Below are 24666 nucleotides of genomic sequence, written 5' to 3' on the forward strand. Positions count from 1 at the left end.
CCTGTTTCTGAGGGACATATTAGTGATGCACTTCCAAATGCTTTCCGAGGCTGGCTTTGAGTATCTCTCAACTCCTTCCTTACTACTCAGCTGCACTAGGCAGTATTTTGGACCTACCAAAACCCTCAAGTACAGGGAACAGCAGATCAACGACTGCCAAAGATACATCTCCCCGCAGCTTTCTACAGAACCCTTCACAATGCAAGTGTCCGTTCAAGTGTCATGGTAAAGTAGGGGAAACCAAGACACTCAGGGAAGGGTGCCCTGATCAAGATGGAAACTTGCAGATGCTACTGCCCATGCCGGAGTCAGATTCCCATGTGTGGACACTGCTAAGTCTCAGACTATTGGTGAGTTGCCACTGTATCCAATGGTGGGCAACGGTTGGGTACCCAACCCAGATGGATAGCCTTCTCTTATAGAATCAGCATCCTAAAGCCAAAGAAAATGGCTACCCATTAGTCTAAGTGGGGTAACCTGGAGAACCTTAATCAATCCCTTTTCCTAGAAACACCCAGCACGCACGTCTGCAGCACAGCTGGTTGCCCCAGGCATAGACATTCCAGTGGCTGTTCCACAAAAATAAGGCTCAATGTTTTCAACAGATGCAGTGCCAAACAGCTGCTGAACGTTTTCAATAAACCAGATACCCAAAATAGGGCATTCCAGGTTAGGGGAACAGCAGTGTTTCCTGCATGGCCAGCCAGAAAGTGCCACGCTCCAGCTTTGAGATGATGGGCAATGGTGTGGTTCCTTTCAAGCTTTAGCCAGCAGCCGCAAAAGTCACTGTCATTGGTTTACAATGTCCACTGGTATCAATGCAAGAATATGGCCCCTTATCCTCCTTTTTCTTCAATCCTCACCACTTCCGAGGGGTCTGCAGACTGGTTCAGAGACCCAAGCAAAGGGGGCCTGTATGGCCAAGTTGGGGTGAAATAAAAGCTACAATCTAAGGCCTGGACTACTCTATGGAGTTAGGTCAACGTAAATTTAATGTCGACCTAACTAAGTGTCTACACTACAACATTGCTCCCGCCAATGTAAGTCACTGATGACATCAACTTAATAACTGAGCCATGAGAGGCGTAGCCCTTAGGTCGATGTAGTTAGGGTGAACCAGTGTCCATGTAGACACTATGTTACTGACATCACCTGTTGGTTGTCAGCCCCATGCAGGGCTCAGAGGGAGAACCCGCCCTCAGCCCCATAGCTGATAACCTAGCCCTGAGCCCCAAGCATGGCTCAATTTCACAGCAGGGAGCCTAACAGCAGTGCAACTGACGTTCTTGTCAGTTTCAGGGCTTCTATTATTTCCCATTTAGTTTGGGGCTCCCACTGTCAGCCCTGGGGACAAGGGAGCTCCAGCTGTGAGCCCTGCACAGCTGTCAGTGCCTCACAATGCCCCACTTCAGCCGGTGCAAGCGCTCCTGGTGTGGACGCACACCAACGAGAAGGAGAGCAGTGTGGACATCAACAGCCGATTTAATTGCTGTGGTGGCTGCAGGTGGACTTAATTAAGTCAACCTAATTTTGTAGTGTAGTCAAGCCCTAGGTGTCAGTCTTAGACATGAGATATAAAACAGGTTTTACATCCCCCCACTCCAGCACTTACCCTAAGTACTGCTCATCAGGGAGAGAAAGAGGAACAGAGCAACGATGGTGTCAGTAACAAACCAACCACTGCTGCCCATTTATCCTTCCTTTATGAAAAAGGTGTCTGTAGCCACGTGTTGCTAGCCGATCCTCCAGAGAGCAGACGGGGGAAGGGGACGGATACATACAGGTCTGATGCCACCACAATTTAGAGAAATCATTGCTTTTACGAGTTAAGTATCCCTCACTTTGATCACCATATACACGAAATGGAGGTCCAAGAACCCTGCTTCCCAGACAGTCCCACAATGCACTGGATTAACAGGCTGACAACTGTTTAAAACAAACAGACAGTATTTGGCTATTTTAAAGCTGCCTGAAACGAAAGTGAAAACCAATCCACTAGAGCCAGCCGGGCAGGAGACCTGGAGGCATTCACCACTGCAGTGCCCAGCACGAGCATTGGGCAGCTTCCCAAGGAAAGAGGCAGACGTCCTGTCACTTGGGGCTTCTAATACTGGACAAAGGCTGAGAAAGAAGCCCAGCACAGGGACCAAACCTGCACTGGCCCCCGGCAGATAAGACAGGCTTGTCTCACCTGTCTTTCCCGTACCCAATGTCTACGGCTTGGTGGGTCACAACAAGGGGCAGACTGTTGGTTTCAGCAGCTAAGATTGTTAAGGCCAATGAGATGCAATGGCCGCCATAATTAGCAGCTGGCCAGAATGCCCAATCAACGTTGCGGTGTTTACCCCCAATTCTGAAATGCTCGCTGGGCTTTGGTGGCCTCTCCTAGCACTACCGACATTGCTTAGCACAGCTCCAGGGGAGTATGATAACATGCCACATGACTAGTCTTTGCTCCACCTCCTGGTGAGAAGCCAGGTGACTTGCCATGTTGCTTTAGAGCACTCCCCCAGCCCAGGCGAGACAGTGGCCCCACCTGACATTCCTCCTCTAAGAGGAAGGCTGCAATTACTTTCCTGCTCTTCCCCCTTGACTTAAAGTAGTAGGAATAGTAACTCACATGCTCTTGGCTACACATTTCCTCAACAAAGCATTCCCCATGATCCTGCCCTCTTTCTCCTCTCGGGAAGGGCTGCTTATTTAAGATTAGTGAGTGCTTGAAGTGTGCAGCACTTCACTATAGAAAGCCTTCTCAGAACTGTACTAAGTAAGCTCCACAGACGCCTTAAGCCAACTGGAAAAGTAAACAAGCTGGTGCCACCAAACCAGTAACTCCACGACACACGATACAACAGACAGTCACAGGTCCCAGCCTCTCAGACACACAGACCTGGGGGGGGGGGGGGGGTTAAAGCCAGTCCTTGCCTGCGCTGAGCTATACTTTGCCTTCTTGACAAGCTCCCACACTTCTAACTGCCAGTGGCACATCACCATCATATACTCTCTGTTTCTACCCCATCCTCACCTATCCCGCCTCTTCGCTCTCAGCCTCCAACTTCTGACGCTATTGTACTGGAACCACCAGGGTCCAGAGCTCTTGCAGTGGACTCAGAGCAGCTATACTATCCTGGTTCTCGATTTAAGCTAAAACGTGCCCGGTGCTGGCAAGCTCTAGGTTTGTGCACCCCCACTAGCTATTTTACATTTCTGATGTGTTGTGCAAATAGGGTTGCTACCTACGGGGTTTACCTGGACAGCCCAGTCTTTGGCTTCTGTGTTCAGGTGCCATTTAGAGTTGCTAGGTGCCCAGTTTTCGACCAGAAGGTCCGATCACATGTATTAACCAGACATCAAAAGCCCAGCTACTGCAGGGAGACTCCAGGCCATTAACTTGCCAGCCCCTGCTCAACTGGGGCCACCTCCTATCTGCAGCCAGGCCCCGGTCAGGCTGCAGCAGCTCCCATTCCAGCCCCAGAGCAGAGGGAGCCCAGTTGAAGGGTGGGGTGGGGAGGGAGGTGGAGATGATTCAGTGAGCAACAGAGGGAGAGGGAGAGGAGTGATAGATGGGTTGGGGCCTTGGGGGAAGAGGCGGAGAAGGGGCGGGGCCTCAAGGAAAGAGACAGGGCAGGGTGCCGGACAGGGACTCGGGGGTTCGATTACCAGCAATTAGAAAGGTGGCAACCCTATGTGCAGATGGCAATTAAGGGCCATCTGAGAAGCAGTGAGATTTCAATGTCTTGCCTAAAAAAAGACCAGAATCACACATCTTCAGCCAGATCCTCCCAGCTTTAGTCTGAAGCCCCCTCACATCCATCTCACCGTAGAACTCTCAGTGCCTCTTAAATCACCTTGGGTAACGCTCCACCTTCCAGGCTCTATCCCATCTTCAGCCTTGCACCTGTCAGGCTTTCCTTGGGTTACACTCCTGCCTTCCCCTCCGTAGCCAGTTCACTTTCCACTTCATGTGCACAGTCACATCAAGTCAGAGGCCCACATCTCACCCTGCCTTGGGATTCCTCTTTCACACGGCCTCCTGCCCCCAGATGCTTCCACATGTGGAGTGATTTTCAAACTGTTCGTATAGGTGACCCCTTTCACACAGCAAGCCTCTGAGTGTAAACCCCCCCCTTAAAAATTAAAAATGGAGGGGGGTCATTTAATTTAATGGGAGCTCGGGGCTGTCAGCCCCACAGAGCAGACTGCTCACAACCCCCATGTAACCACCCTGTGACCCCAAGGGGTCAAGACCCCCAGTTGGGGAACGCCTGCACACCTGGCTGGTATCCAGCTCACATGGTTCCAATGCAATCTTTGGATACTTCCCTAGTTGAGGACTTGAGGGCTCAAAGTTTTCTTCTGCCTTTCTCCCAGAGTTTCTTGTTGACACTGACTGGCCTACAAGCTGCCTTCCCAGCTCCAAACAGCTGCATGCTCTGGGCTGTTAGTTTGAGTGACACATTCAGTGACTATTTCTCTGCCTACAAGATCCCTTAGCCCATTATTTAGTAGCAACCTCCTGCAGGGTTTTATCACTGCATTTTTTCCCCCACTCCTTTTCACCACACCCTATTCGATCTCCTATAAGAGCCAGGGTAGTTTTGTGCCTCCTTTTCTCCAAGAATAAAGAAGAACTGACCTTGCTTATTTCCAGCCCAGATCACCACGCCCCTCAGAAATGTATAAACCAATCGTTATATTCAGTTTCATACAGACAGTGTAACTATGGCAAAAAGGCATACATTACTGGTCAAGATATTCTGATAGGCTATTTAAATAGAGAGTGGTCACTTGTCAAATGAGACCAACTGCAAAACTATGAAGGTTGTTTCAAACCAATTATGAATTGAAAAATTCCATTTTAAATATGAACGCAGCCAAATCTGCTCCTCATCAAGAGAAAGAATGAGGGGGGATTTGATAGCTGCTTTCAACTACCTGAGAGGTGGTTCCAGAGAGGATGGTTCTAGACTATTCTCAGTGGTAGAAGAGGACAGGACAAGGAGTAATGGTCTCAAGTTGCAGTGGGGGAGGTTTAGGTTGGATATTAGGAAAAACTTTTTCACTAGGAGGGTGGTGAAACACTGGAATGCGTTACATTAGGGAGGTGGTAGAATCTCCTCCTTTAGAAGTTTTTAAGGTCAGGCTTGAGAAAGCCCTGGGTGGGATGATTTAATTGGGGATTGGTCCTGCTTTGAGCAGGGGGTTGGACTAGATGACCTCCTGAGGTCCCTTCCAACCCTGATATTTTTTATGAAGAGGAGAAACATCTTGCATGCACACTATCCCTCCTCCCCACCAACACGGAAACACCATGTGGAACAGGCTGAGAACGGCAAGTGACCAGCTACCAGTAATAAAACAAATGAAGGGGCTGCATACAAAAAAAGCAATGGCCCCTAGACCAGAAGCCTCTACACAGCTGAAAATCACTCCTGAGGGTCATCAGTAAGTTGACAAGATCCTACAGAAGTTCCAAAGGCCCAAGGGGAGGCCTGAAGGTGCGCCCCGCCTGAGAACGCAGCAGGACTGGCATCAGCACTCAAGGCAGCTCTTAGAAGAGAAGCTGGTTCGGGGTCTAACGAACAGCCTGGCCACACCATCAAAAATTGCAGTAGAATTTCTCTACAAATACATGTGGCAGATTCAGTATCAACAAAGAACACATCTGTGACCAGGTCTGTCTGCTGCTCAATGAGCATCTGTGTGGAGTTTATGAATACCCAAAGCCCAAGCCCACAGCTAACATGAAATATTTCACATTCCAGCACCAAGAGCCAGGCTTCAAAGGCTGGAGAGAGGCAGGAGTGTTTATTCATGGGCTGGAGGTAAAGATCAGGGTATTTACTTATGCCCATGTGTACTTGGTGGAGTCCTGCTTTGATCTTGGTGATTCAAGTAGCAAATGAATTGTAAGCAGAGTAGGAAAAAGCCATGTACAGCTCCACCACTAAATATCTGTCACTGATATCTTGCTGCTTTTCAGCTCAATTTACAGAAAGGTGCTGTCAGTTATGCCTGGATGGAGCCCTGAACTTTCTCCTACTGCCTCAGAGAAAAGAGGGCTCTTAGTTGTGTTTTTTCTTGTGGCCTACAATTCCACAGGCCCTCCCAGAACGTACTGACGGACCCTAATTGTAATTGGGGTCCAGCGTAATTGCTCTCCATTCCAGCCATTAGGCTTAATGGAGGGCTCAGCGCAATGTGCCGCTCCAGTCAAGGAAGCAGATGTTCAGGGGCATCAAGGAAGGGTAATGGAGAATACTACAGAACATACTGCAGTGCACTCATCACTGGATGCTGCCTGCAGTACGAGCTCCAACAGGACCGAATGCCGGGAAGTCCTAATGTCTGTGTTAGGCATGTCAGATTAGATCCCCAGAAGGGTCCCTTCAGGCCTTCAAATCTGTGAAGCAGAGGGCAGGGCACTATTCTTATCACCATTGGACAGGTGGGGGAACTGAGGCAGAGAGAAAGGGTATGTCTACCCTGCAACGTCTGTGGGACTCAGATCAGCCAGTCCTGGCCTGGGCATCAACACGGATTCTTAACGCTAGGTTAAGAATTTTCTAACCCTGGCTCAAACCCACAGCTCGTGTCAACACTGCAGAATGCAGACCTGAGCCAGACCAGCCATACCCCAGACTCCCTGCGTCCACCTGAAATGTGGCCGAGCTAGACTTCTAACCGCGGTGCACAGTGGGAAAACCTGACTGCCCAACCCGGCAGGTGTCACGAACAGCCTGCCACCAAATCCCGCCAAGTGGCCATTTTGCTGTGTGTGCTCCCAGCTACCGGAGCCAGCCACATGGAGGAGGCACCTTCTGAAGAACTTCTCTTGCTTGGGTCAGGAAACAGGCAGAGCATCCATGAGACACCAGTGGACATTTATGCGGTGTTTTCTGGCCCATCAGCAGGAGGAGGCAGCAGCAGAAGAGGCGTACCCAGACATGGAGGCTCGAACTAGCTGGTGCGGCTCATTACACTCCCTATACCCACGGATGCCCCCTACGTAGCCCAGCATGTCTGGAGCAGAGCCACGAGCACAGACTGGTAGGATCACACAGTCATGCACACCTCGGATGACCAGCACTCTTACATTGCTGAAGCTTTCTGAGCAGTCTGCCCCCTCCCTCCAGCATAAAGATACACGCATGAGACTACCTTTGCCAATCAAGAAGCAGGTTGCTACTACGGTCTGGAAACTGGCTACCCCCAGACTGCTACAAGTCCGGTGCAAACCAGTTTGGTGATGAAACATTGACGGCAGTGGTGGAGGTTTCTGAGGCAATCAGGTGTGTGATTTGCTCCAAGGTAGCGGACATAAAAGATATTACATAAGAATGGCCCTACTGGGTCAGACCAATGGTCCGTCTAGCCCAGTATCCTGTCTTCCGACAGTAGCCAGTGCCAGGTGCTCCAGAGGGAATGAACAGAACAGGTAATCATCAAGTGATCCATCCCCTGTCGCCCATTCCCAGCTTCTGGGAAACATAGGCTAGGGACACCATTCCTGTCCATCCTGGCTGATAAATACATGGAGGATAGGTCCATCAATGGCTATCTAGTTCTTTTTTTAACCCTATTATGGTCCTGGCCTTCACAACATCCTTTGGCAAGGAGTTCCGCAGGTTGACTGTGCATTGTGTGAAGAAATACTTCCTTTTGTTTGTTTTAAACTTGCTGCCTATTAATTTCATTTGGTGACCCCTAGTTCTTGTGTTATGAGGAGGAGTAAATAACACTTCCTTATCTACTCTCTCTGCACCAGTCATGATTTTATAGACCTCAACCATATCTCCCCTTAGCCGTCTCTTTTCCAAGCTGAAAAGCCCCAGTCTTATTAATCTCTCCTCCTATGGCAGCCGTTCCATACCCCTAATCATTTTTGTTGCCTTTTTCTGAACCTTTTTTGAGATGGGGGGACCACATCTGCATGCAGTATTCAAGATGCGGGCGTACCATAGATTTATATTCTTGAAGAAACTACTGGCTTTGAAGGAATGGGGTTTCCAAACTATGTTGAGGCCACTGATGGAGTCATGTGCTCATAGTTTGCCCTCCTCAATGAATACATAGATCATGAAGACACTGCTACATTTATGCAGGCCCTCGCGCACCACAGAGGGAGATTTATGAATGACAACATGGGTTGCACTGGGAAAGTTCACGATGCCAGGGTTTTCCACCGATCAGCAATCTACATTCATAGACAGGCTGGGACACGATTCCCACCAAATGACATGGTCATAAATGGAGTTACTGTCTCCACCAGTATTCTGGGGGACCCCACGTACCATACCCTGATTTCAGATGCCTTGGCAAAAGACAGTTTAATTACACTCTCAGCGACTCCAGAATGGTAGCTGAATGTGCTTTTGGCAGATTGAAATCCTACTTGGGGTGTGTACAGACCCGTTTGGATGCCAGTGGCATCAATGCTGTTCGTTTGCTGTGCCCTTACAGTCTTTGTAAAGCCAGAGGTTAGTCATTTCCCCCTGAATGGACCTGTGACTGCAAGGGGGTCGCAGAACCGGTAAACTCAGCCAGAAAGGGCACCTCCCACTGCCGGAACTGGCAACAGAGTCAGGGTTGCTGTGTGCTCCCATAATAGACATGCATGGCCCAATAGAAGAGGGGATATAGTATCTTTGTGAATGTGCTTCTGAGAGGGGTGGGGAATGTTAGTCTCAGGCAACGTACTTATGAAGGACAGGATACTTTTGAAATGGGGAGAGGGGTTATTCACACTGTGGACTGACGTAAGGAAGGGACTGAAATGTGACATGCTATAGATAACTGTACTGAGGGATAGTCTTTGCATACTAATTCCTAATTGTCCACAATCAGTTGTTTACCTTTATTATTTTGAACACACATCATGTGATGTGAAGCAGTGATAGAAATAAACTTTCCAGATAAAATAAAAAAGTCTTTATTTGTAAACATATTACAACATTCACCCACTGCCAGGCAGGCCAGCTGCCATTACCAGACCTAAACGCCAGTAACATCAGACCTTTACAGAAAAACAAAGTGCATGAACAAGTGCAAACAGTGAAACCATGTACAAGACAGAAAACCCCTACCGAGGCATGGCCCTGGCCCCCCCAGTCTCCTCTCCCTTCATTCCCTGCACAGATGGCACTGTGGAAAGGGGTCAGTATGGAGGGCTACATGGAGCAAGGTTGCCCTGGCCAGCCACTCATGGGGCCTAACTACATGGGCCACCTAACCATGGAGTCTTCCAAGCTGCTTCCGGACTGCAGCTCAGGGTAGCGCGCAAGGAACTCGGGTTGTGGTCTGGGTGATGCAGCACGAGCCTCCATTCTTGCAGTCATTAGTGATATAAGCCACTCAAACAGCTCTTTCCACTCAGCTCTGTCCTCCTTCCTTAGCTGCCGTTCCTGTTTCGGGGACTGCGAAGCAAGTAACTGCTCCTGCGCTGAAACCCTGTCCTCAAGCTATGCAGCCAGCCTGAGACTTTCCTCTTGCCTTGCAGAATGCCTCTTCTCTAGCTGCATGTCCCTCTGTCTCTTTTGGTTCTGGACCTCCAGAACTTCAACTGTAAGTTCATCACCGAAACAATTCCTCCTGGAACAGTCCATGCAGGTGTGTTGGTCCAGGCTTCTGCTGTGTAAGTGCTGTAGCCAGTAGAGAGCAAGGAGCCTGGAACAGGACAAGACCCAGAGAGTTATAGTGTCCAACAGCTCATTGCAAGAACACAGAAAAAATCCTTGTGGAATTTCAAGGACATAAAATGATACTGCTCCAAAATGAATTTCAGTACATTGTGAGGAGGATGCTTCAGACCACAGGTGCTCCCTGGACACAGCCTGGTTAATTCCATGCAAAGCTGCATTTTTCATTTGAGAAAACTGCAAAGCTACTTGGGTTTGGGGAAAGGAAGGCTGCCATCAGTGGCTGTGCTATAAAAGCTTTTTCTATAATTTCAGGCCTTCCACATTTTGGAGGACATAACAGTTCTTGTGGTGCCTGACTGGCAAAGAGAGAGGTTATGCCAAGCTGCTGATGGGAAACCTGCGAAGTATTCAAACGTGGCTAAGCAGCACATCAATGAGTGGAGTGGGCTGGTCAGCTACCAAGGAATGTGCCCTGAGATGTGACTACCTAACTAGAGCAGTGGTTTTCAACCTGTGGTTCGCAGACCCTGGGGGTTCACAAAAGATTGTTGTTACCATAGAACAGTGGTTTTCCACCTATTATCCGTGGACCCCCGGGGGTCCCCAGACTTTATCTAAAATTTCCAAAGGGGTCCGCACTGCCAAATTTTTAAAGGGTCCACACATGAAAAAAGGTTGAAAACAACTGACCTAGAGTTCCTGCTTCAGGAAAAGTGTGCAGCTATCAGCACCCAGGAGTGGGCCAGAATTCATGAGGGAATCAACAGGATGCTGCTCAGCACTACCTTCCATGTGGCTTACCCTGCTATGGCTGCATGCAAACACACAAAACTCCTTCCTGCCCATGGTACAATTCTGGGCAAAATTACAAACCCCAGTCATATTTGGGACAAGTGATTTTGTCACCTGTGGACTGCATGGACTATCTTGAACCGAAATGGACTAGATTTGTAAATGGAACACATTACCACCCCTCACAGTTCACTGTTTCCAGGTCGCTCAGTAGACCACTGACTGGTTACAGAGCAGCATACCTATAAGCAATGTGTGGTTGTCTTTAAGAAACAGGAATGGCCCTAGCAAAAATCTGCACCTTTCCAGTAAAAGTTCCCTGTAAAGGTGTTCCTTACTGTTTGCATGTCTCAGTTGCCATTTTGAATTCTACATGGTGGCGAGGGAGGTAGAGGGAGGACACCAAGGCATTGGCATACAATTCCCCATTAGCAGATACACACCGCTAGCCAGGGCTTCTCATAATTTTTGCATTTGTTCCTAGAGCGGAAATCCCGCCCATTCCTATATTAATAAGCCAGAACCTTACCAGGCTCAGGGGCGGCTTCTGTCCCTTCTGTGGCTGCTGCCTGCTCCACTACTGCCTGTTCCTGGGAGGGGCACCAAACAGCTCCTCCAAGCATGGACCCGTGGTCCAGAGCCTGCTCTGGGACTGCCGTCAGTAACAGAGTGACTTTGTTGTCCCCACTTGGTTAGCAGCCAAACACCTCATCAAATGGGCACAATGTCGGCAAGTTGCCCACAGCGTGGTCCCTGGTTTTCCAGTACTTGCTATTCAGCTGCTGATCCCACTGTCTGGGCTGGTCACAGGTCCAGTAAGTTTGCAGGTGCCAGCTGCTGAGCTATTTGCTGGTTGTGTGGCCACTCCTGTTACTCTTACTGAAGTCTGCAGTTTTGCTGGCCTTCTGCCAGAAATGTTCCAAACTCTGGCTGTGCTCCCCTGACCATGGGGCAGCACGATTTGTAAAAGGCTTGTTCTGTTCAGTCACCATCGCAAACACAGAAGGCTCCGGTGGTGCATTTGCAGCTTGGTGGTCAGAAGCCAATGAAAGGGCTGCTGCCATTTTCAGCTGAGTAGATGCGAAGTTCTTGGGCTAGAAAGGACAAAGGAGTTGGCCCATAGGATTGTGGGATACTTTTTGGAGGACTCCCAGCACCCAAGTCAGGGGAGATTGTGTCTACACTGCAAAGCAACAGGGCTCAAACCCTGGGTCAGTGTGATTTTAGGGTAATGGAAGGGGGCGAGGCTTGAGCCTGGGCTTACATGCAGTGTAGACATACACTAAGGGACTTGCCCACACACACCGTGTGCAGCTGGAACTTGAACCTGGTCTTCTGAGTGCCAAGCTAATGCCATAACCACTGGGCACAGAGAACGACACCATACATTTCAGCAGACTGTGCCCATTCCACCTCTGGGTCCTTGAGTGACTCTCAAGATTCCTGCTGCAGGGCAGGGCTCCCCTGGGCCTCCTCCACACGGATGGAGATTCGTTTGGAACTGGCACTAGCAGCTAGCTGAGCTCTGTGGTACAGCACAAGGGGCGGGGGGAGTCTCAGCCCTTCTTCCCACAGTTCCTCTGGACTCCTGGCATGAGAAATTCAGCAAGCCTGAGAGCAGTGCCAGGAACTCTGGGATGCCTACCCATGCAGCCATGTTCTACAAGCAGGGGCTCAAATGCAAAGCAGATCACACAAATGAGGCACAAGGCATACAGTCAGACACGTCAGTTTAACTCTAGCAATGCACGTCATGCCGGTACCGAACAAAGGAGGGAGTAGCCAATAGGCTTTCGTACAGAAACCTGGAGGTCAGATTAGTGGCCACCAAAGCCTCCATCTCTGGGGGTGAGATCATCACACAGGCTAGGACAAAACACAGTTACCCTCCAAGTTGACCAGAACGGCCACCAAATGGATCTAGCCCCTAGAACTGAGCTGCAAGCTGGGGATAAGGAATTAATTGTTTCCGATTCAGATCCTGCAAGGGGGGGGGGGTGTTTTATGGCCTTTATTCAGACTTCTCCACAAAAAGCCCACTGGGCACTCTGCTCTGAAACACTGGTGACCTGCGAGGTCCAAGGATGCAGAACATGGTACTACGTAGAGTCAGCGTACAGAGATCCAGATACTATATAGAGCCAGAACCCTTCTCCCTGCCTGCTTTGATAAGTGAAGGAAGAGTTTTATTCGCCTGAAGAAATACCCCAGAGATCTGGATGTTACATATACTCTGCTTTATCCTGCAAGGATCAGGCCGGGCTGAGCTAACAGACACACGCAAAGCGTGCCAGAATGCTTCACACCCAAGCTGCACAAGATCTAGGAGGAAGACATGACTCCACATTGGGGTGTGTATTCCTAGAAAGCTGCAACATGCAGTGTCCTGAATCGGTTCTTAGTTGTTTACAATTAAGCCAATTTGATGAGCAGGTTTACATATTTTTTAGTTTGTGTTTTTAAAAAAAATTGCCTGAAAATACTAACAATTTAAAGCTAAAAGAGGTTGAGTGAGATGCAACATTATGGAAGTTGTTCATTTGATTTAAAATCCCTGAAAAAATTAATAATTCCCAACTTCAGACACGCTTCCCCCCCACTGTATCTTCAGTGCATGTCCCAGCATGTTTCTTCAACTCAGGGGGGGTTGCGTTTAACCCTTAAAAAAAAAAGAGCCCATTATTTACAGGAGGTGTAGGCATGTGAATTTCTTCCAACATCCATTCTTCAGATAGGTTTCTATGAATCATCAGGTTTTGATTCTTCCTCATCATAGCAAAACTAGGTATTCACCTTTGACGAGGGATTTAATGCTGCTTGGTTTAATTCCTTGTTTGTATAATCCACAACTCAGCTCTTGGATGGTGGTCAGTTCAGTGCTGCTGCAAAGCCAGAAGTGGGGTCTCATCAGTTCAGAGCAGCCCACAGGAGTATGAGGTGGATTTATTTTTTAATTTCACGTCAACTGAGTTGTGAACAAAATAGCTATTCAGAGCCCAGAGGGATTTTTGCTCAGCTTAAAACATTTAAATGGTTGGTACAAAGTCTGTACCATTCACAGAGAACACCTTTGATGATGGGTCCTCAATCTAGCAGAGAAAGGTAAAATCCAATGGCTGGAAGTTGAAACTAGATAAAGACTATAAATAAGGTAACTTTAACAGTGAGAGTAATTAACCATTGGAACAATTTAAAAGGGTCGTGGTGGAGTCTCCATCCTGATGTCTTTAAAATCAATATTGGATGTTTTTCTAAAAGATCTGCTCAAGGAATTAATTCAGGGCCGTTCTCTGGCCTGTTTTATACAGAAGGTCAGACTATAGGATCTCAATGGCCTAGGACTCTATGAACAAGAAAAGTCCTGTGAAATGGAGGACAAACCATGATCCTGATAGGTGGGATGAATCACCTAGAGGGTGCCATCACCACCAAACAGACAATTCACCACATAGGTAAGAGCAGGACTTGCACACTGATGCAAACTGGAAAATTTACAGAAGAAATTGACTTGGCCCATAATTCCTTTGCTTTGTAATTTCAGCTGCGTATTTCAATATTGGTCAGCGCATATCTGGAATGCCAGAGTCTGCCATCGTGGGAAAGACTGTAACTTCACTACAAGATCTAACCAAAGAGGATAGACTGGCAGGTCAGATACAAGTTGCTTCAGTAACTAAAAGAGGGCAAGGTGAAATGATCTGTGTAAATTGGACCAATACAACACTTCCTCCAAAACGACAGTCCCATTTTACTGAGCACGCTCAACTGCTGTCGGATGACAGCTCTTCAGTCAGGAAAGGAACAATGGAGAAACCCTCCCTCTGGGACCTATGAGACTGATCACCAAATAAATTCTACATTTAAGGTCAACCTTTCTATTAAAAAGAAAAGGAGTACTTGTGGCACCTTAGAGACAAGTACTCCTTTTCTTTTTGCGGACACAGACTAACACGGCTGCTACTCTGAAACCTTTCTGTTAAAGCGGTCAGTCAAAGTTAAAGTTTAGATCTACATTTACAATGGCTTCAAGTGTGCACATGGGACAATCTCACAAATACTGCAATTAGCGAGCAGGCAGCACAGACATATACAAAGAATACATTTAAAACAGAACTTTAGCAGAGTAACACAGAAACAACAATAATTGTCTCCTCTGGCCCAAAATGAGGGAAAAAAAGCCCAACCTGGAAATGCAGCGGGTCTGGGCTTACAACAGAACAAGATTTATGAGCAAGTTGATGAAATACTGAGGCCTGTTTACAAGACATTTTGCAAGTTTGTCGGGGAAGAGACAACACGGCTTTTGTAAAGAGAAATCATGCCTCACTAATCTACTAGAATTGTTTGCAGACGATCAGCAAACACGTGGACAAGGATATCACATCGATATAGTGTACTTGGACTTTCAAAGAGCCTTTGACAAAGTCTCTCACCAAAGGCTCTTCAGCAAAGTAAGCTGTCATGGGATGAGAGGGAAGGTCCTCTCATGGATCAGTAACTGGTTAAAAGGAAGGAAAAAGGGAAGGAAAAAAATTATTAGTTTTCAGACTGGAGAAAGGTAAATAGCAGGGTCCACCAGGGATCTGTATGGGGACCAGTGCTGTTCAACATATTCATAAATGATCTGGAAAAAGGGGTAAACAGTGAGATGGCAAAATTTGCAGACGACACAAAATTACTCAAGATAGTTAAATCCAAAGCAGGCTGTGAAGAGTTACAGGGGGATCTCACAACACTAAATGATGGGGCAACAAAATGGCAAATGAAATTCAGTGTTGATAAATGCAAAATAATGCACACTGGAAAACATAATCCCAACTACACATACAAAACAATGGGGTCTAAAATAGCTGTTACCACTCAAAGATCTTGGAATCATCATGGATAGTTTTCTGAAAACACCTACTCAATATGTAGCAGCAGTCAAAAAAGCTAACTATGTTAGGAACCATTGGGAAAGGGACAGATAAGACAGAAAATATCATAATGCCACTATAAAAATCCATGGTACACCCACACCTTGAATACTGCGTGCAGTTCTCGTCACCCAGTCTCAAAAAAAGATATCAGAACTGGTACAAAGGCAACAAAAATGATGAGGGGTATTGAGCAGCTTCTATATGAAGAGAGATTAAAAAAACTGGGACTACACAGCTTGGAAGAGAGACGACTAAGGGGGCATATGAGAGAGGTCTATAAAATCATGAATAATGTGGAGAAAGTGAATAGGAAAGTGATATTTACTCCTTCATGTAACACATGAACCAGGGGCCACCCAATTAAATTCATAGGCAGCGGGTTTAACAAACAAACAAAAGGAAGTACTCCTTCACACAAAGTACAGTCATTCTGTGGAACTCCTTGCCAGGAAAGCTCCAACTCATGTTGGAGCGACAAAAGTATAACTGTGTTCAAAAAACAATTAGATAAGTTCATGGAGGATAGCCACTGATGGACCTTATTAGTCAAGATTGTCAGGGATGCACCCTCATGCTCTGGGTGTTCCTAAGCCCCTGACTGCCAGAATTGGGGTCTGGATGACAGGGGATGGATCACACAGTAATTCTGTTCTGTTCATTCCCTGTGAAGCATCTGACACTGGCCACTGTCGGAAGACAGGATACTGGGCTAGCTGGACCATTGTTCTGACCCAGCACGGCCGTTCTTATGTTCTTAAGAATACACATAGGAGAATGAAGAGCTACTAGTCAGAGCTTTGTCAAGTTCTGAGCTCTAAAACCAGATTCCCAGGATGCTGTGAGCCAGTCAGCAATTCCGGTGCTAATTAGTTAAACAAAAGCTGCATTTTGTGCACACGGCTTCCAAACTGGATGTTATTTCCAGTCCAATAGCAGCGCCCAATCCCAGCTCCTTACACGTGAAGAGTAAAGCTGGAGCGCTGAATACCATTCCATCAGACATGCAATGTTACTTGCCTCTGAGACGTTTAGCTTTACACAAACACTGAGCTCTGTAGCATAAACAGGCCAGGACTCCCGTATCTTAACGTATTTCCTCTTCAAGGAACAGATGAAAAGAAAGCGCCACAGAGTGCCTATTTCCCAAAGGCAGTATTGAAAGGAGTTGATTATCTTGCAACAAAAATTCAGAGCTGTTTGAGAGGGTAACAAAACACTTCGGCACAAAGTGCATGCACAGGCGCCTTGTGAAGTAGGCCCGACAGGCTCACCCACCGCAGGAACTACTGGCAGGTGGGGCAGACTCCCATTGCGTCCTGGCAGAGGGAAAGAAGGGTGCCTGGGATCATGCACCTGTAGGGAAGGAAGAGGCAGCTGGGCGTAAGAAGCGCTCCATGCTCCTAGTCATTAGGTGGCTCCTTTATCCAGGACCTGCCCAGAGAGGCACTTACCAGTCAGGTGATTGGTACTGTTTAGCTCTCGACATGGCAAGAGGGCCCCTCAAGAGGTGGGGGGAGGGGTGGGGTGGGAACGGAACAGGAAAGGGAGGCTCCATTGGCTTCAAGAAGAGAGCAGCACCAAGAGAAGAGATGCCCAGCCAAAGGGGAGAGGGAAACACGGAGTGGGCACTGCAAGCATCCTCCAGGGAAAGACACAAAACCTGCTTTCAATTCCTAACACTGGAGGCTTCTCACAGCATTGTGAATTGCAGAGGCTTTTATAACGTGCTACTGAGCTTCTCAGTTTCGCTGCATTTCTCCGGGCAGCCTCCCCCAGCTCCATCAGGTTGGCAGGGTGTTGCAGGATGGCAGACAGCTGTTGATGGAGTTGGGGGTGGAATTGCTGCTCACTGGCCAATGCTAACAGCTAGCTTAGGCATTGCACATTCCAGTAAGGAAAGCAGTCTGTCTGTGCCCTCCCCACGCTCATCCCATGGAGCTTTCACTGTGAGAGCGACAAGTCAGAGAGCAGACACACAAATCCAAATCAACAGGAGGCCAGGAGAACTGGTGCACACAGGCAAAGGCCCAAGCTCACTTGCTAAGTCCCTGCTGAAGTGCTCATCCGTGGTGATGGCTACAAAAATCATTTTACTACTTGTAACTTGGGACTTATTTTTATATTTTAAACCCCGCCCCCATGCCTTGACCCAAATGACTGCATGATTATCATCCTGGGACCCTTGTCCTTACTCCCCACACATCTTCCTTACGGTTTGCCAGGGCTGAGCTCAGACTGGGAGCCCCATAGAAAAGGTACCCTCGTCTACGGTATGTCTACACTGCAGAAGTCTTAGAGCCCAGATCAACTGACTTGGGCTCACACTAAGGGGCTAAAAATCACAGTGTAGATGTTTGGGGCTGGAGCCTGGGCTTTGAAATCCAGTGAAGGGGTTGGGGGGCCTCAGAGCCTGGGCTCCAGCCCAAGTGGGAACAACTGCACTGTGATTTTTAGCCCCATAGAGCAAGCCCGAGACAGCTGACCTGGGCTCTGACACTCGCTGTCACAAAGCAGCTGTGTTTGCCGTGTAGACATATTTTTTTGGCTGTTGAAACAACACAGGGTAGAATTTAAGTTTCAGTGGGGTTATGTTTTTGTTTTTTACCCAAAATGTTTATCTGTGGTGGGTTTTCCCTGAATGGCTTCACCAGAGAAGCAAAATTTAAATAAGGAGGGATTCACGGATCTGAGAGCCATATGGCGTGTCCAGGAGCTACAGAATCTGAGCTTTCATTTCAAAGGGTCAGCTTCTGTGCCTCCTGGTTGTAAGTAAAGCCTTCAAAACGCGAGATCCAAGTGCCCCACATCAGCGTTGATTTCCCAGATCTATAGAGAGGCTGAAATACTGGCTCACAGAAGGGCAACAATCTCTCCATCCCCCATCACCACAGCATCTGAGCATCTCAACCTTTAATGCATTTACCCTCCACAACCTCGGAGGGCTGTGTCCCGTTCCCATCTCTCGAACAGGGACCAAGGCACAGAGATTTCCCAAGATCACACAGGCAGCCTGCTGTGGAGCAGGAAACCAAACTCAGGTCTTCCCACTCCCTGGCCAGTACCCCATCCTTCTTCTCTAAGGCAGGAACTCCCTCCACCCCATTCATCTCACAAGCCCTGAGCACCCGAGCCGATGAAAACAGGAAGGGAGCGGGAGGAAAACGAACAGGGACAGAAATTGGGAGGGGCCGTGAGGAAGAAAATACGAAGATGCAGAGTGAACAAAAGAGGAGACAAAGGACAAGCAAAGGACAGGTGAACAGTGATGCTGCCAAGTTAGACAATCAGGTGCTGAATAAATAATGGTACATATTGACTGCATTTTTAGTTAAGGACCAGATTCTATCCTTGAGGTTTGGGCAAACTTCCCACTGACATCACAGTGGGGATCTGTGATTGACTGAAGATCGTACACAGGCCTAAATTTATACCCCAGTCCATGGGATTATGGAGGCGCTGGTCCCAACTCCACACTTAAGGTTGTGTTACCTAAAGTTCAATTTAACAGCAACTTTCAATGAGATTTTCATTGAAAAGGTTTTTAATGGCACAAGCCAAATCACACGAAATAAACACTGAGCATTATTTGAAGTTTTCAGGATGGTTCAATGAGACCTACAATATCACTCATACATCAAGAGCACCTACAGAGCATTCTGAAACTTTTTAGACACAGAGGCAAAGCAAACCCGCAGAATCTGATGACAAGCTGCAGGACAATCATCATCAAACCAGGCATTCAAATCTCACCTCTTCTGTTTAAATTCCCAAGCAATTTACTCCCTTTACTGCTGACTAGGCTATGGCCACACTAGAAATGCCACAGAGCACCACTTTAAAAGGAAGCTAGCCGTGAGCTTGTGCAAGATCACTTCAGGCCCACAACCCAGGTCTCTAACACAGAATCATACAAAGGCAGGTCTGGAAGAGATCTCAAGACGTCATCTTGACAAGACCCTGTGCACTGTGACAGGACCAAGTAAACCTAGACAACCCTTGACAGGTGTTTGGTCCAACCTGTTCTTAAACAACTCCAATGATGGGAATTCCACGCTCTCCAAGTCCATGGTAACCTGTTCCAGTGTCTAACCATCCTTAGAGTTAAAAAGTTTTTCCTAACACAACAAATTCCAGTCATATCCACTGCACCAAATGCCTTCCAGAGAGACTAAACCCATTTGGATTATCCCATTCCTAGCTACTATTACCCACAGCCCTCTCTCATAACCAGGGACAGGGTTCATGATCACCACTGTTCCACTGCTGACTAATACATAGCGTGTTACGTCCACAACCCTTGGGCGTTAAGTCAGTACCTGTGTGGTGAGCCCCTCTGTCACCAATCCACAGAGGATGAGAGTCTGACAGCTCTTAACCTGAGAGCCTGGCTTTTCAGCAGAAGCTGTAAAGACTCACATAAAACCTTAACAGTCACCTCAGCAACGTTAAGGCAGAATAACTCTCCAAATGCACACGCTACGTGACCGTCAGACGTGCTGATCTGTTTAGATCGGTTAATGCCTTACTGGACAGGACATGTTGGACGAAGCTAGAACACACAAGTCTTCCCCCTTGTTATTTCCAGGCTGTTAAGGCTTGGGTAGGTGGACCTGACCCGCCCCAACCTGTACCGCCCCTACACAGTTTGTAACTGCTAACCAAAAATAGAATCTGACCCTCTCCACACACTCAGCTAAGACCTAGCGGAGCCCAGTGAAGCTCCTCCTCTTCCTGACATCACAAGTACTCCCTCATCAGCCTAAGCAGGGCCTCAAGTCAGGGGCTGGTACTGGGCCAATTTCAAGGACGGAGAGCTAGGCCTTGTCTGTGCAAGGGATGTGCCCCCATGACAGCCACCCTCAGAGCTGCAGCCCAGTTCACTCCCCTAGTATGACCAGATAAAGCCACAGTCTGCACCACAGACACTCACCCTTGCTTGAAATCAGAGCAAACTCTAGCCCAGCCTTCACTACGAGTTCAGGGCTTGCCATGGGAGCCACTTGATAAAATTCTATGACCTATATTTCACAAGAGGTCAGACTAGATGGTCACCATAGCCCCTTCGGGCCTTAAGGATCGATGAAAACAAAATTAAATGCAAAAAAACTCCATGGTAATATCATGCTAAACATGCAGGTAAGTCACAAAACAGCCAGTAAATGCAAGAGTTAAGAGACCCACCAGTTACACTAACTTGGTCCCACTACAAAGGCGAAATTTCTATTACTATATTTCTTGTTAAATATATAAATACGTTCTTATTTATGCTATGGAACACATACCTGAAAACACACCGTATGTCTTATGGGATCAAAGTAATGCAGCTGTTGCCTTAACTGCCATATTTTCGGTCTGATTTTAACTGCATAATCTTATCATTGCATGGATACTATTTTTGCATTATGCGTGCCTTGCATTTCACTAACAAATCAAATTCTCCAGCAACATGAAGACGCTGCTTTCTGAGACCCCATGTATGAAGTAACTTTTATTCTTGAAGCACACAGAGGTCTCTGCAAAGCACAAGGCTTGGGGACAGCACAAGGAGGATTGTGTTAATCAATGTTTTAGGCACCTGCCTATCATGCATCCTTAGTAACTCTTTTCAATTCCTTCTGCTAAACTTGATACATCAATACAAATTTGAGCCATGAAGTGCCAGCTACAGAGGGAGCGCTTCAGTGCGTAACTGCAGCAGACGGTTTAATGTCACCCTTTTTACTATATGTACAGCGCTCACAAGTGTGATGGGTGCTTTACTGATCAAATAAAGACACAGGCTCTACCTTACCAGACAACAAAAGGACCACCACACAAAGAATGCAATTTGCACTAACAAGTAGGCAATATACTCAAGCCTCAACCCAGTACAAGTTCCTGCAGGGAGAAGGGCTGCTTTACAATTTAACAGCTCATTTATTTCGGAAGCCTCTGGTATTCCACCCACAATGCTCAGGTTGCTGTATTGTAATGTAACTAATCATACCAGCTGAATCTTCACTACACTCTTGTAGCAGTTATCCTGTTGCATGCACGGCTTCTTGCCACTCTTTCCTGTTTTAAGAAGGAGCATAGTATTTAAATATTTCAGATACATTGTGGGGCTGCATTAGGTATTAGCTACTTACTAGAAGAATGTAAATAGCAGCTCTTAAAGTAAGATTTAAAACCAGCAACAGGAGGTGGTTACTAAACTTTTCCTATTAAGCATTTAAAAGCACTGGCGGTTGCTGGAGTCCTGACATTTCCAAGGGCTCCAGCTTCTGGTCTCTCCGCTCACATCTGGTTGCTCCCATTTTTACAGAATGGAGTGTTCATCAGATCTTAATTACCAATTAATTTAAAAAAAAAAAAAGGCACTGTCAGGGCCCATCTGCCCTGTCTCCAACAGTGGTCTTTACCAGATGCTTTAGTTAGAGGAAGGTACAACACTACTCTCCAGCTGGGTAACTGTGGAATGACCTGTCCACAGAGGAAGTTTCTTCTTGCCTCTCACCCTGGGACTACTTAATTTCCTTAATGGACTCTTGTGATTGACTCTGCCAAAGCCTCACTGGAAAGCACAAATAAGTTATATCATTGGTATTGGAAACATTTCTCTCCAATGCACATGTCACAGTATGGTAAAATAAATAATTTGATGTCTTACCTCACACATTAGAACGCTGTAGATATTAAAAAAACAAATGCTGTCTGAGTCATCCAAATAACGTAAGCACTGAAGAGTCTGGAAATACTCTGCCAGGAACCCCACATGCTTTATAAAACTAAGTATTTCCAGACTTATTCTTAGATTCCCTCCCCCCGCCAACAGCCTTCTAATTTCCTCACTTTCAAAACTATGGTTGTAGTTATAACTAAGCGTCACAAGCAAAAAAGCTTAGCCAGTGTGGAATTAAATTTGCTGCCAGTCAACACAGCCCTGTGCTCCTCAAGCCCTTCCAGAATATTAGAATTTCCTTCCCAAAACTTAAATGCTGGAAAACCCTGAGTTAAGGTCCCCTTACAAGGAAAAGCAAACCAAAATTGTTAGAAAACGTAGAGCTAGGTGACACTTCCTAAATACCACAATCACACCACCTTTACTGCTGCCCTCAGGGAAATGGCAACAGGACCTGGTAATATCCAGTACCTTACCACCCCATTCTCTATACCCACGCCAGTCCAACACCGCACTCCTATTCACATAGCCAACCGGACTCTTAGTGAGCTATGCACAGCACCTCTGACCCAGGGAGTACTTGCTGCTGGTTTGCAGAGATCACACTTTACACAGACACTAAAGGAAAGTAAGATGCTGTCATCTCTCTCATGAACATGAGAGGGTAGGGATCCAAGGGGGCAAAATTCAAGCCGGGAGAGTTACCTGACCGTAATACATATTTCAAATCCTAAAAACATGCCAGCTAAACCCAACTCCCTCTACTCTCACTTCAGGCCTTGCTAGTTTAGAACAAAGTTCCAAATTGCAAGATCTAAAAGATTATTATTAAAGTTGTTACAGCTTCATATGATGGTGTTCCCTAGAGAGGGCATTAAGGTTTACACGGCATGCAGCCATCCGGCATCAAGTAGTAACACTCAGTGAAGTGGATAAAAAGCAAGTCTTTTTCACAAGTGGCCACAAGGCTTCCTTTCAGTCTTTAGCCTAGTGCTACTATGGACCATTCCATGCACATGGGTTCTCACTGCTTTGCAGGCCCTGTGCTCCTCCTACTGCTTCCTCCTCACCTGAAGGAATCCCCCATTAATGGGGAGGGCTGTGACAGAGAGAAATGAGCAGGCAGGAGTACATCATTTGGAAAGCTGGTACGGAAAAGGACTGGTGAAAACCAGCTGAACTCGTGCTCCCCCGGCAGTGTTGTGGCCAAAAGGGTTAAGGTGATCCCTGCATGCATGACCTAACAGGGAACAAAGAACAGCCTAGGGAGGTGTTATCTCTGTACATGAGGTAGGGAACAAGTGGCTGGAATAAATACAGTGTCCAGTTCTGGTGTCCACACTTCCAAAAGGAGGCTGAAAAACTGAAAAGAGCCACAAGAATGAGTCACAGCCCAGAAAACACACCTCATCATGAGAAACTTCAAGAGCACCGTCAGCTGCATTTACCCAAACGAAAAGTCAAAGGCGACTTGATCATTAAAAGTTCTTTAACGGAACAAGCGACGGCCGGGGACTGAAACCGGGGGGCAGGTCCACCCCACTCCCAGTCCGAAGGGAACAGAGGCACACAGCCGGGGGAAGAGCCGACCCAGGCCTGGGGGGGGCCCACCCCAGCCCCCGAGCCTGCAGCAGGACCCGCCGGGCGAGCCCTCTGGCCCGGCCGGCCGGACCGGGAGGGTCTTTCCTGCCCCCCTCCCCGCCAGGAATCCCTGACCCCTCCGTCGGGCGGCCCGGCTCCCGGCGGCGCGCTCCGCAGGCGGGTCCCGGGCAGGTCTCAGAGTCTCTCCGAAGCCCCGGGCGGCGGGGGGGGGAGGACGGACCGCCCGGGATCAGTCCAGACCCGCCCGGGGGGGGGGGGGGCTCCGGTCCCCTGCTGCCCGGACCCCGCAGCTCCTCCGGGGCCCGCGTGACCCGCGCGCCGTGGGGGGGGGGAGCAGGCGCCATGGCCCCCGGGGGGCGCTGGGCCCGGCCGCCCCGCACTCACCGAGCAGCAGCAGGAGCCCGACTCCGCGCGCCGCCTCCATCGCAGCCCCTGGGTCCCCGCCGCCGCCGCGCTCACTCCATGCCGCCGCGCTCCGACCCGGCCGCCGGCTCCGCCCACCGGCCCCGCCCCGCCACACACAGGAGGGGCTTCCGGCGGGAGGGGGGTCCGCACCGGAAACCGCCCTGAGCAGCGCCACGACCTCTGACCCCGGGGAGGCGCCGCGACCCCCTCTGGAACGCGGACCCCCTCCCCCACTGCCACCGCGGGGCCGTCACCTAGCAACGGACCTTCGGCCCCGCCCCGGCCCCGCCCCTTAGCGACTGACCTCGTCCCTCCCCTAGCAACTGACACAACCCCCTTCCCCGGCTCCTCCCCTAGCAACTGACCCCGCCCCCCAACCCTGCCCCTTGGCTGCTGGCCCCTGCCCCGGCTCCTCCCCTAGCAACTGACCCCGCCCCCAACCCTGCCCCTTGGCTGCTGGCCCCAGCCCCGGCTCCTCCCCTAGCAACTGACCCCGCCCCCCAACCCTGCCCCTTGGCTGCTGGCCCCCGCCCCGGCTCCTCCCCTAGCCACTGACCCCGCCCCCAACCCTGCCCCTTGGCTGCTGGCCCCCGCCCCGGCTCCACCCCTAGCAACTGACCCCGCCCCCCAACCCTGCCCCTTGGCT

At 48.6% G+C, this 24666-nt stretch overlaps 1 protein-coding gene across 1 annotated transcript in view; it reads right to left on the bottom strand.

Moving 5' to 3' along the window:
• Positions 1 to 24157, bottom strand: part of PTK7 (protein tyrosine kinase 7 (inactive)) — a 95956-nt gene extending 71799 nt beyond the window's left edge. The window contains exon 1 of the mRNA XM_084624476.1: positions 24000 to 24157. Within this exon, the coding sequence (XP_084480602.1) occupies positions 24000 to 24039 (40 nt within the window). The 5' untranslated portion in view covers positions 24040 to 24157. The remainder of the gene's footprint in view (positions 1 to 23999) is intronic.
• Between the last annotated feature and the right edge of the window lie 509 nt (positions 24158 to 24666).

This window comes from Lepidochelys olivacea (genome assembly GCF_965140295.1).
Source record: "Lepidochelys olivacea isolate rLepOli2 genome assembly, chromosome: 3".
Taxonomy (NCBI): Eukaryota; Metazoa; Chordata; order Testudines; family Cheloniidae; genus Lepidochelys; species Lepidochelys olivacea.